Consider the following 13496-nt stretch of genomic DNA (forward strand, 5'->3'; position numbering starts at 1 on the left):
TAAGTCTTTCTGCGGCCAAAATGAGAACCAGCAGCTGATCACAAAAGCAGTTTTACAGTTCCTGCATGATTCAGTGTTATATATGAAAATAAGTGTGATTGTGTCTGTTAAATTTTGTCCTGCGGAGGGCAGTAATACACCGCCAAAATCTTACATGAAGAAGACTTCCTACAAATCGATAACTGCTGTTTACACTCTCTGTTGACACCATGGTCTACACTCGGTCTGGCTACGTTATTATTCCGCTAGATTCGCTAGTTTTCTTTCTGAAACGACATTGGCGTTAGTGGCTAACGTTAGCCTTTCGTTGTCACTCTGTTCACTAGCTTCGAGCTTAGCCTAGCTTAGCAGTTAGCTTTGTGAATCCACAGGTGCATCTTCTCGTCCTCCAAAATGGCAAATAAGTTACAGCAGCTGAGAGTGTTTGTTAACGAGCGACTGACAGCTGCGGCGGAGGAAATCTTCAGTGCTGTGGAAAGGACCATTTTAGAGTATCGAAATGACATTTATCTGTCCAAGGAGGATGTGAAACACAGCGGGCTGCTGCTACTAGCTGAAGGTTTGAACCGGCAGGTGCAGGTGGAGGTGTTCACTGCAGGTTAGTCTGCTCTGTTGTGAAAATGAGTCTACTGTGGTCTTAAGAGGCTGTCACTACGAACACAGAGCTTGTGATGCTTTATTCGACGTGTGGCCAGCTAGGGTGAATTAGAGTACTGTGGGACAATTTTTGCAAGTAGCACTTCAGCAATATGTTTCTTCATGAAGCCAATACATAATATCCACACACATCTGAAATCCCCGAAGTGTTTTCTTCTCATATCAGAATGCAGAGGACTCAGAGAAAAAATGGCAAATATAAAAGTGTTCATGTGCCAAATTGTCCCAAATGATGTGCCTTTCCTAATGTGGGACAGTTGAGGCTGAAATATGGGACACTCACTGGGAGGCTGAAAGGTCTAAATCACCTTAATTCATACAATAAAAACTTGTCTGGTCAGTAACACTCAGGGCTAAAGTGCATGCCCATGTTTGGTCGTTTCAATAGTTACAATGTTTTGTACAATGCTGCTACAAATAGTATAGTAATGTATTATATCCTGTATTAGTAGCCTATTGGTAATACTATAATTTGCCATCTGCCCAAAAATAACAAAAAATGAGCATCTCAAGACAACTGAATAACTATTGGTATTGCACATTTAATGTGCTGGAATGCATATTTCACCAATTTAAGATCATACATGACTGTCCCACATTATTAAAACCAGCTGTCCCACTTTTCAAACCACATTTTCTAAAGTGGGACAATGAAAAAGTGACAAATAAAAAAGATGAAACATGTTTTCACCGTATAATAGCATATTTTTATTATAGCATAATTGATTAATTAACTAATCGTTGCAGCTCTAAAAGGATATATTAATTTGATTACCTCGAGCAAAGGTGTTGCCCTCTTCCCTGATTTTGGACATATTTTTCTTTAAAAAAAATGACTCACAACTATTAATTTAATAGTTGGCAACTAATAGATTAATCAACTAATCATTGCAGCTCTAAAAGAAAATATTATGTTGATTACCTTGAGTAAAGGGGATGCCTTCTTCCCTGATTTTGCAGAAAATATTTCTTTATCCACCTTCTGCCATGATAACTGCATTTACCTGGATGTTGCTGTGTTTAGCCATAACTGTGTAGTGGAAGAGGACCTCAGTCTTGTGTATATTGGTAATTGTGACAATGACAAACTTACACTATGTAAGTGGTATTATTAATAAAGATATACAGTATAACATATCATCATCATCTAATCCTTGCATTAGAACACACTTGTACATGTGTCATATGTTATATAGATGTTTCTGCTGATTTTTTTCATTGGTATCTCACAAAGTTACAATACATGGTATGGATGAGAGGTAAGGGAAAACTGAAAGTGTTAAAAATAATATTCTATTGAACACTTTTTCCCCAGTCTCCCAGGAGGTCAGCGTGTCTGAAGCAGAGGCCTCCACCCAGCCAACACACAGTGCAGATGCATTTCCAGAGCCTCAGGAACACCGGGCCAGCCGGGACCAAGAGAAACTGCAGGACCTGTCACAACGTGATGCTGTTGCTTGTTTTAAGTATGAACAGAGCATGCAGCCGTCCTCTTGCTGTCAAACCCAAACTGAGACCAGCAGAGAAGAAGAGCTTCTTCCCATCACTTCAGCTGAGTGGTTGAAAACAGAGGAGGAAGAAGATGGCTATGGAGGATCAGAAACAGCCAATTTCTGGCAGCCGCTCTCCTCAGATAGCATGGATGAAAATGATACCAGTGATGCTCAAAGTACACAGAGAGGAGGATCTAACTCATGTTCGAAGACAGTGAAGTCAAAGAAAAGGACAAAACAAAGACTAAACAGTCCTAGCTTGAGCACAAAGCAAAGGAACAATCAGAGAACTTGGTCTTGTAAGCTGTGTGGAGAATCCTTCCATAGCAGGAGTTCATTAATGATGCATGTCAAATCACATGCAAACAATACAGCCACTCTCTGTCCTCCAAAACATGCTGCATTAGCAGACAATGGGATTGAAGCCTTGGAAACACACAGAGAGAACAATCTTTGTTACATCTGTGGCAAAACATTCACCACAAGAACACATTTAAAAAGGCACCTGCTGGTTCACACAGGTCAGAAACCACACTGTTGTAAAGTATGTGGCAAAAGATTTGCACGAGGTGAGTGCCTGAGAATACACATGAGGATCCACACAGTGGAGAAGCCATACACATGTGAAGTGTGTGGGAAAGGGTTCAGGCAGAGGGGCAACATGATCTGTCACATCAGAACTCACACAGGGGAGAAACCCCATCGCTGTGTCATCTGCTCCAGACCATTTGCATATAAGAAGGACATGTTGAGACACATGCAAGTTCACGCAAAGAAGACGTGAAATCCCACTGGACAGATGTATGCAATGTGACATATCTGGATATTTTCAGTGCAGCTATATCAGATTTCAGTAGAACATTTTACTCACTTAAAGTTGAATTCATTTTCTTAAGACATTCTGGGTAAATGTAGCATTTTAGAACAAAACATGAAGCATTTCTGCATCAATTGAAAACACTAAGTTCTGATTTTCTCGGGTCACTCATTAGTTGTCTGTTAAGATATGACTGATCCACGGCTGAAATATTTCAAATGTTTTTCACTTTACACTAGAGACGGAAATCAGAAATCACTTTGTTGAGTTCAAAGACTCGTAGTCAGTGACTGTAGTTTGTTCAATTCTTTCCTAAGCTAGGCAGTCACATCACTGTTCAAATGCACTTCAGTACATAGATCAGTAAATGAGCACATCATGATTCATATGACCCGACATTGAGCGCTGATTCTGACTGTCTTCAGCTCAGTCTGTCGCTAGTTCAGTCAAAGTCAGTTCAGTACAAGACTAGCCTATACAAGCACTGCACATAAGGTTAAGGCCATGCTCCCTCACCATCCCATCAGCACATTTCTGAGGAGATTCTGGTCAGTCATTACCACATGCAGCAGTGCTCTCTGTTAACCTCTTTCTGCTATAAGCTTCGATAGCAACAGATACTGGTATCATTAAATTAAATTTATCAACACTGTCTTTTCCAATTCAGCCATGAGTGCATTGACAGGAGAAAGGCAGACTTTTTAATTATAGACAGCATCACATGCAACAGCAGCATCAACCAACCTCTGGGGAAATTAAATGGTGGCAGAAATATTCAGCAATGTAAAAGATGTACAACATAATTACACAACTATAGAAAAGAAAGGAACTGAATTTAATTAGTAGAAAATATCTAAATATTAATGCAAAGACTGTAAGTGTGTAAATTATAATAAAGGCCTTATATATTCTACATTTTCCTCATGCTAAGAGTTTGCAGAGTTTAGAGTGAGTTTGGGAAACAAATGGATAACTGCAACTATTATGAAAAAGCACTTCAGAGCTACAGAGGACAACAGCAGATGGTGTGTGAAAATGTATCTTAATGACTGCTACACTATTAGTCTACAAGCTGAGGACAAAGATACAAACTTAACTGTCTATTCAACTGTATTTAGAGGCATTGGTTTTACTGTAAGACAAAGCATTTACATGCCTGGTTAACATACTTTCATATTTCCATACATGATGTGTATTTAATATTATCCTGCAGTCATAATGCCAACCTCCTGCCTCCCTCGCCTTAGAATAAATACACCCAGTGCCCACAACATTTGTGTGTCAGTGTCAGGACCCACAGGATCACTATATTTGAAGTACACAGTCTAGAGTGTATGTAGAGTAGTGAGTATTGAAAACTGTTTGGCACTGAGTGCTTGGTGAGGTTATGAGTCTTGTTTACATTATTTAATGATATTCTCTGATTTGAAAGATCATTTTGCACTGTATTATTGTTTGTATTATTGTATTGTTCATCTGTGTATTAAACATAGATGCATTTGGGTTTAAGTTTGTCTTTGAAGATTTTTTTCATTAACAAATGCTGGCACTGGTCAGTTTAGGCACTTTTCAGTCAATGAAACTAACTTTAAAATTCATTAACATTACTTATTGCACTGCTGTTAGTGTTGTTAATCTACATGAACTAAATCAAAGATGTGTCAACACAACAGGAATAATGAGGTCCAAAACAGTGGTGTGCTCAGTAGTTTTCATTGTTATCAGAAATGTTACATTTCTTAAGACTTTCCTGACCTAATGTAAGCCATATTAGAAATAATGCAATTTTTAAAAAGTATTCCTATCCACTAACTCAATCACATTAATTACAAAACAGTCTCAGAGGTCACCTGGGCTACCTAGTAACATACTTCATTTGCATAGTTTAGGACAATATTGAATTCATCACAGCATGGCTCAGAGGTTTGTTATCACAAACTGACAAATTGAACATGTTAATATGATCAATAAGCATGTTAAGGCACAAGTATTCTAGTTAGTAGTCACGTTACACGACCGTGGGTTTGGGTTGATTTCACTGAGATGACATCACTCCATGATCCACATGATCCCTGTGTTTGTCTCTGCATGTCTGTCCTCTGTCAGTGTCCACACACATCACTGCCATGAGGAGCTGATGCCTCCTGTGATTTGACTTAATACTCGATGGTGACTGCCTTTGTCTTCAGGTATTCGTTGAGTGCCTCTTGTCCTGTTGGAGTGACAGAATTGTACACATTAATGAAGGCAGGATTGTGTATTGTCCACATGCTGCCAGCAGTTTTGGCACCGTTGAGTTTCTTGCCACCATGCACACATGTAAAAGGTTTATGTTTTAAAGCTCAAGACAGCGAATGGCTTAGTTTCAAAACATCACCATTGAGATGGAATGAAATTTGGGGATTTGGTGAAGCTATTGGGTGCTACAAGCTAAATTACAGCAACTCATAACAGTTCAGTAGTCAGCTGCTGGTTAGTTTATAATTATTATTTAGATCTTTTCTTGTAATATTGAGATAGCAAGTCATAATTATGAGATAAGGCCTCAGATTTTTTTTCATTGGTGAATGCAATGTGCTTCCATTCTAACATTAGTTAATTGGCATTAAACAAAAAGTACAGCTGAGGCTGATGGGACTGTCATGAGTTTTGGACCACCCTTAGAGCAATGCATCTAGCATGGCTAAAATACTGTAAAGGAAAAAGTTTTTAACATTACAAACAAAACCTAAGTAAACATTTAGTTGTACATTGTGGAGCAGAAGCATCAACATAATAAAACAAAAATTCAGAAAATTGCCTTGTTAGCTCGGTGACAAGCATCTGGCTAATTCATACAGCTACCATCTCATCATCATCATATCATCTACCATCTGCAATTTTAACTTCAGTTCTCTGTAAAATATTAAATGTAGAAACCTCCATTTCTATAACCTTATTTATCCTGTTTTTGGTGATATCTCACACACAAAAACTGTGTGGCTTTCTTGATTTCCTTTACTTAAATTGCAGGCTAATTCTATTCAAACACATTAATAAAAGAGTTACAACTACACAGTGACAGTTTTTCTTACCCAGATCTTTGCCAAAGCCAGACTGTTTGAAGCCTCCAAAAGGCGAGGCCACATCAGTCTTGTTGTAGGTGTTGACAAAAACAGTGCCTGCATTGAGCCTTTCACTGACGTACAGAGCTTTGCTGATGTCCCGTGTGAAAACACCTGATGCCAGGCCGTACTCGGTGGCGTTGGCCCTTCTCAGGACATCGTCCACATCACTGAGGTAGGGGGACAGAGACGAGGCAGGTGGGAGGGAGAAACAACAGCAAAGAGAAGAAGAGACACATGGTTAATCTTGTGATGTGCAAATTTTGTGACAGCATGCTGTTGTAAATGAAGGAAAATGTGGATATGAGTAATTTAAAGGCACAAAGTAATGTTGAATTACAACATACCCACTCTTGAACCTGGAAAGGATCATGACAGGGCCGAACGACTCCTCTTTAGCGATGTACATGTGGTCTTGCACATCAGTGAACACCGTGGGTTCAAAGAAGAAACCTGGCAGCAGTCACATAATAAGACAGCACATTATAAATCTACTGTACATGAGAAGTGAATACATAATCAGTCAATCTGCATCTTCCATCAGAGGAGGACCCCACTGATTGGTTGATAGCATTGCCATACCTGGTCGCTGGATCTGTTTGCCACCACAGACCAGGGTGGCCCCCTCCTTGACACCAGTCTGACAATACTCCACCAGTTTGTCCAGGTGGGCTTTGTGGTTCTGAGGGCCGTGATCTGTGGAGCGGTCCAGTGGATCTCCGATCTTCATCTTCTTGACCTCCTCAATCTGAGAGAAAAGAAATCCAAACAGTCTTTAAGGCAACCACAGAATTAGAGATGCAGTACATACTGTGGCCTCAAAAAAATTCTAGATGCAAAAGATTCTCTTTGGTTTCAAAATCTCTTATCAGTACGTGAGTTTGAGTTTTCACTGAAGTGAAGCATCTCAGAATTTCAATATATTTGGCTTTCTGTCCAGTGTTGTGGCCTCTTCTCCAAGCTACTGCTGGTCCAATGAAGCAAGCCTTGTACTGTTGCTCTCCATCTCTGTACCTCACTTAATGCTGAGAAGTCTTGGAATAACCACTTGACAATCAATTCATAATATGACTTTCAATAACACTTTACTTAAGCCCCTTTATCTGCTTACAACTACATTATAGTATGTTATAAACCATTTATTAAATGTTTACTGCTTATGAATGCTAAATAGAGGGGTTAAATTAAAGTGTTATTGTCAGTTCTACTAGAACTGTGTTGCACGTTGATTGTGTTGCATTTCTGGGTGGTACAACAAAGCCGTAGCAGTTGTCACTACATGTGAGCATTATGCACAACTGGGGCTATTTGTAGCACCAGTGTCAGTAATTAATCACAAGAACCTGTACCAGTAATCTCAATCACTGTATACAGAGGTGGATGTAGCGAGGTGTGATGTCACCTATTGGTTTGCATTGGAGCTGGTGGAGCCAGGATCTTCCAAATAAGGAGTGCAGGGTGTTGCCTTTCACACTCTGGAAATACCTCGGCTCAAAGCTAACGCTAGCTTACTTGATCTAGCTAAGATTAGCTACAGTTAGCTAAACTGTGCTAACAGAGCAGGTATCATAATCAAGTAACATTAAACTTTGGTGAAATATTGCGACGATAGTCTGACTCGGTGTGAGTCAGACTAGCTGTCAATCAACGTCCACATGTAGACTGTAAGTCTTCAAATCTTATTAATGGAGTAATCATTTCCAAACTGACCATCAGCACACTTATTAGAGGGCCTGAATTTAGAGATTGAGACCATAATGACTCCTTGAAAAAAATGATTGACTTAGTAATTCTAGAGAGAAGTTAATGCTTTTTCAATGGGAGTCAGTTGGAGCCAGCATCATTGGCTTCAACCTCAAGTTGTGGTAGTTGCTGTTTGATCCAAACAGACTGTACAAAGTGCTTCACTAGAAAGGATAAAAATGAAAAGATCATACACAAAGGAAAATAAAATGATGCCTTCCTTCTAAATAAATAGAATAATAAGAATTGATCACTCAAAAGTAATGAATCAAAATTAAGTTTCTATACGTGCCTTTAATGGGCATTTCACACATTTCACACAAAAGTGAAATAGGCTAACAATCTAAACCACCAATACTTTATTAGTAGTCTTACACCTAATTTTTCAGGTCCATCTCATCATATCACCCTCAGATCGTTCTAAAAACTTCTTGTCTCACAGAACATTCTGCACATTATAAATACCAGTTTATAAATGGTTTTTGTGTATACGCATCATCTGGACCACAGTATTTACCAAAAGAGTTGTTTGTTCAATTTTTCCAGGTATTATGGTCTTGCAAGAACTTGTCAGAAGTGTGAAAGAAGCAAATATTGTGGGATGGTTTCCAGAGCTGCAGTGAAGCTGCTGTGCCTCCAAACTCACCAAAAATCACCTCAGAGGATTTACACAAGCACTGAGATCCAGATTGTGAATTAATTACATTTCTCTAGCAGCGTTTTGCTGTTCAGAGATGTGAAACAAATCTGAACTTTAAAACATCAGCAGTGTGAGTGACTGTGGCCAAAGAGAAAAAGACATACCACTCTTTTCACAAACTGGTCATGAATGCTGTCTTCCACAAACAGTCTGCCAGCTGCGATGCAGTTCTCTCCCTTGTTGAAGAACACTGAACTCATGCCCTGAAATACACAGACAATAACACAGTGGTGGAACCACTTAAACTTTTTAAATATGTGCAAAATGACAAACACACATGCTGCCCAGAGTGAACATACCATGCGCACAGCCTTGTCCATGTCACAGTCACTGAAGATGATGAGAGGGGATTTTCCTCCGAGCTCCAGAGAAACTTTCTTCACGTTACTGACCGCACAGCTTTAGATGGAGGAGAACCGAGATACACAAAGATGAGCTGTAATGTTCACTTCTGTTTAGATAGAGTTTTGTTAATGTGGTGTGCCTCTCACCTCTTCATGATGTGTTTACCGATTTCAGTGGAACCTGTGAAGCCGAGTTTACGGACATCAGGATGGTCAGACAGACGCTGACCCACCAGAGCACCTGCAAGAAAAGTATGAGTTTAATAACATCTCCAGTGGCTTCAGTAGTCCATCTCAGACTCATGTGATGCTTGACAAGGACGCTAGTGGTTTTCATGCTGCTTCAAAGTGTATGCTTAATCCGGAGAGGATTTTTAGCATCCATTCTATGGATGGCAGTCCATAGCCAGTTGGTCCACCATTCTAGTCCAAACTGAAATATCTTGAAAATGATTTGATGGATTACTATGAAATTTTGCACATCCATGGTCCCCAGAGAATGAATCTGTCTGACTCTGGTGATCCTCTGACTTTTCTTCTAGCGCCACAAGTTTGATCATCTATGCAGCAACATCTACTTGATCTACTAGATTGTTGTAAAATTTGTTAGAGACATTTATGGTTCCCAGAGGATATATTCTGCTGACTTTAGCTCCCTTCTCTGATTTTTCTCTAACATCACCATGAAGTTGACTTTGCAGTTGCAAGAAATATCTTGACAGCAACTGGAATGATTGCTGTGACATTTAGTTCACATATTAATGGTCTCCAGAGGATGAACTTTAATAACCTTGATCTCCTGACTTTTCATTTAGTTCCATCTGGTCAAAATTTTAATGCGTTGGCTTTTGCTGATTGGTTTATACCTGAAAACTCATGACATAGAGCTAATTATCAAATGTTTGCATACTAGCATGCCAAAATGACACGGTGACCATGGTAAAAATGGTACCTGCTAAACATCAACATGCTAGCATTGTTAACACATTAACATGCTGATGTTAGCATTTAGCTTGAATGCAGCCTCACAGAGCTGTTAGCATGGCTGTGGACTATTGTTAATGTCCTGTGTGTGTGTTCCTACCTGATCCAGGCAGAATATTAATCACTCCTTTGGGCAGTCCCGCCCTTGCCGCCAACTCAGCAAACTTCAGTGCTGTCAGCGGAGTCACCTGGAAACAAACATAAGTGACTTGTTTTTTTAAATCCTCTCAACAGTATTACTGCAGACTGCACAGCCTCTTTCTTGTAGTCATGTATGGATGGAGCCTGACTGCCGATATGGAGACTGACCTGAGCAGGTTTGAGGACTACAGTGTTTCCAGCTGCCAAGCAAGCTGCTGTCTTCCAGGCCAGCATCATCAGAGGGTAGTTCCAGGGAATCACGATGGCACATACTCTGAGAAGAAAGAAAGAGAAGTCTTGGCATGCTTCTGACACCACTGCCTCTTTTTAACCGCCCTTATTCATGCACACATTTAATATAGGAAGATTACACATACAGTATGTGTCAATCACACAAGTGTAAATGCTCCAAATGTTTTATTTCTCACCCTATTGGTTCCTTCTTGGTAAAGGTGAGGTTACGATTGGGCCTGGCCTGGTTGATGGGGATGGTGCTGCCCTGTAAACAGAGGACGTCACTTTATTTCCATGTATGTATCCATATTCTGTTGTTTCTTTTCTTTGTGTGTCAGTATCATTTGGTGGTGTCGATCACCAAAGGTTCATGTAATTTTAGGAGTGAAGCTACCAGGTTTTGAAAGCGACTTTCTTACTTGGATCTTGTCACACCAGCCGGCAAAGTAGCGGAAGGTCTGGATGGACATGCCCACGTGAGTCTTGAGGGCCAGAGTGTAAACTGCTCCGGAGTCGATGGCTTCGATGGTAGCCAGCTCCTCCTGATGTTGTTCCATCAGGTCAGCCAGCCTGTGGACAGAGAGGTAGAAGAGACGCAGAGTCACTCAGATCATAGACCATGCTTGATAATGTGGTAGTTAAGGTTCTTCTGTCTGCAGTGGCACAGAACAACCACAATATGCAGCTGATTACATTGTTGCTGGCAGTGAATATACTGTATACGCAAAGTAAAACTCCTGCTAAATAGTTAAAATTTAAAAAAATACTTTGCTACAATACTACAAAGAAGTGTTCTTTTAAGCACATAGAGCCCTTTGTGGTTACTATCAGTTAACCCTATAAGGCCACAGAAACTCAAAGTTGTAAAAGAACATAAAAAAGAATTTAAAAAAAATAAAAAAGGGCTCCATGAAAGAAGCTCCACTACACTGGAGCTATCCCCCAGAGAAATGTAGCTAGCTAAACTACAGCAAGTAATTTGCCAAATCCAAACTTCTTTTACATGTTTCATTTTGAAACATAATAATACCCCTGAGCTATCAACCTTATTCATTGCAAGAAACAAAGGTTGGTCCCTTGCTAGACATACAAAAGAGGCATCCCATTGGGTCTCATTTAGGAAGACTAGGAATAAATGCACGTCCCTTGCTAAATCTGATTATTATTTGAACTTGGTCTCTAGCTCTTATCCAAACCATGCAAAATTTTGGAATGTGGTAAAATCTAATAATAGCAATTCTGCTGCCTCCCTACCTACTCATGTCAGCAGCTGTCCACATTTTTGAGGATGAGGATACAGGCTCCCCTCCTACTAACATTGACCATCTTTTTATTAATCATGATTATGTACCTACTCCATATCTCTCAGTTTATCCTAGATACCGTCCCTCTCAGCATAGTTATGGAGGTTCTTCAAACCATTTATCCTAAGAAATCTACTGGTGAAGACAATTTGGATCCTTTTTTACTCCATCTTTCTACGTCACTAATTGCTGAACAAGTAACTCACAGTTTGGAAAACTGCTCATGTTGTACCCCTGAATAAGGTTGGAGAAAGGAGTGATCCACTATAACTATAGACCAATATCCAAATTTATTTTAATTTGTCTTTTACAAGTTTGCAAGTTGAGTTCCATTGTGGGTAATGAAGGTAGCAGGTTTTTTTGCAAGGAAGAAGAATGCGTGGAATAAAAAAAGATATTTGTGGTTCTTGATGAATCGATTTTGATCCTTTTTTTAAAAAAACAACAACTGTCCAACACGAGTTGGATGAGATTACCCAGTAAGCTACATTTAGAAGTCACTGAAAATCAAATAATCTGAAGTGCAACCCACACCAGCTGCATCACAGTGCCTCACAACTGTCGGTGGCATCAACAAATGCCTGGTGTGTGGGCTTACATAGAAAGCAATGTGGGTATCAAAGCTGCAGAGTTAAGTTTTGTAATGAAAAGTGCACTGACTTGTAGATGAGTCTGCCTCTGTCTCTTGGGTTCATTTTGCCCCATTCTCCCTCTTCAAAGGCCTCCTTAGCAGCAGCCACAGCCTTGTCCACATCACTGATCTGGGCCAGAGACACGTCACAGATGGCCTGCAGGACGGACAGATACAGGACATACAATCACAGTGCTAGCAGAGAGAACAGTGCACATTTTACACAGCAGCACCTCAACCAGGCAAGAGAATTTCTCTCCATGAGGTATCAGTTAGGTAGGGTTACACTGATGTACTGGGTAAAGATTTTTCTTCAAAGTACCGAGCACCCTCTATCCTGTTATTCTACCTTATTTACCTTTTAATATCTGCAGTCCAGCAATATCTGCAAGCTACAAGGCTACACACACTAACAGCCATCATTGGTTGTTACTGGCCAATAATAAATTATGACTTATTTTAAAAACTATTGGCTATGAAAAAATAAAGACAGCATATGATAAAAGACACACGGTTGACATTATGCATAATGAGCTCTTGTGATAGAATGTATACTGTAAAGCCAATTCTGTAGTAGTGAGTATGTGCCTTACTGTGCCGTCAGTGGGGTTGATGGTCTTGTAGGTCTTTCCTCCATCTGCGTCAACAAACTCTCCATTGACGAACAGCTGATGAGGCATCTTTATGGTCATGTTATTGATGTCCTTCTCTACCTGAGGATGTGCAGTGTTCACGACAACAATCAACACATGGCCAAATCAGTTACAGACAGTTGCTGATAGCTGGTCTCTGTGAGTTTTAACATGGCAACAAACACTTACATAGTCGACGACCAGCTCTTCTTCATCATCCTCCCCTCGCAGCTTCCTGACACACATCTGGATGAAATCCTGGAAGGTGGTATTCATATAGACATCCTCATTCTGCAGCTGGCAGCTGCTAGCCCGAAGCTTCACCTCCTCCACAAGCCTGAAGACAGTGACAAAGGGAGGGATGATGAGGAAGGAGGAGAGGGGAAGAAATCAGGGCCTGTATTTATCAAGCGACTCAGAGTCACCCAGAAATTACGTTGAAAGTTAATCCAAGACTAAAAACCCTCCTGCCTCAGAGTAGGACATGTATGACACTTTCTATTCTGACTTCCAGCAAGGAGGATTACTGCTACTGGAAATTATGACGTGTTGTAGTTCTATATGCATACCAGATATTTACCAATAATATGATGCCAAAATTAATACATTACTTAAATCTTATAATGATATTTACCAATAAGCCATTTGCATTAGGCTGTAAAACACTGCCAATGAGTTATTAAATAGGCTAAATAAACCCAGGATTTACGTG

General features: G+C 40.0%; 2 protein-coding genes across 2 annotated transcripts in view; one reads left to right on the forward strand and one right to left on the reverse strand.

The window, feature by feature from the left end:
- Window positions 1-82: 82 nt before the first annotated feature.
- LOC122980776 (zinc finger and BTB domain-containing protein 49-like) lies at window positions 83-4476 on the forward strand. The gene is made up of 2 exons (XM_044349108.1): window positions 83-598; window positions 1973-4476. The coding sequence occupies exons 1-2, from the start codon at window positions 394-396 to the stop codon at window positions 2932-2934; spliced, it is 1167 nt and encodes a 388-aa protein (XP_044205043.1). The 5' UTR covers window positions 83-393; the 3' UTR covers window positions 2935-4476.
- aldh1l1 (aldehyde dehydrogenase 1 family, member L1) overlaps window positions 3575-13496 on the reverse strand; it is a 30562-nt gene continuing 20640 nt past the window's right edge. The window contains exons 10-23 of the mRNA XM_044349107.1: window positions 12974-13121; window positions 12746-12865; window positions 12182-12309; window positions 10637-10787; window positions 10412-10482; window positions 10152-10257; window positions 9943-10030; window positions 9006-9099; window positions 8814-8913; window positions 8619-8717; window positions 6654-6819; window positions 6419-6524; window positions 6042-6241; window positions 3575-5179 (exon numbers count right to left, since the gene is read on the reverse strand). Coding sequence (XP_044205042.1) covers window positions 5124-5179; window positions 6042-6241; window positions 6419-6524; window positions 6654-6819; window positions 8619-8717; window positions 8814-8913; window positions 9006-9099; window positions 9943-10030; window positions 10152-10257; window positions 10412-10482; window positions 10637-10787; window positions 12182-12309; window positions 12746-12865; window positions 12974-13121 — 1633 coding nt within the window. The 3' untranslated portion in view covers window positions 3575-5123. The remainder of the gene's footprint in view (window positions 5180-6041; window positions 6242-6418; window positions 6525-6653; window positions 6820-8618; window positions 8718-8813; window positions 8914-9005; window positions 9100-9942; window positions 10031-10151; window positions 10258-10411; window positions 10483-10636; window positions 10788-12181; window positions 12310-12745; window positions 12866-12973; window positions 13122-13496) is intronic.

The sequence above is a fragment of the Thunnus albacares genome, chromosome 4 (assembly GCF_914725855.1).
Source record: "Thunnus albacares chromosome 4, fThuAlb1.1, whole genome shotgun sequence".
Classification (NCBI taxonomy): domain Eukaryota; kingdom Metazoa; phylum Chordata; class Actinopteri; order Scombriformes; family Scombridae; genus Thunnus; species Thunnus albacares.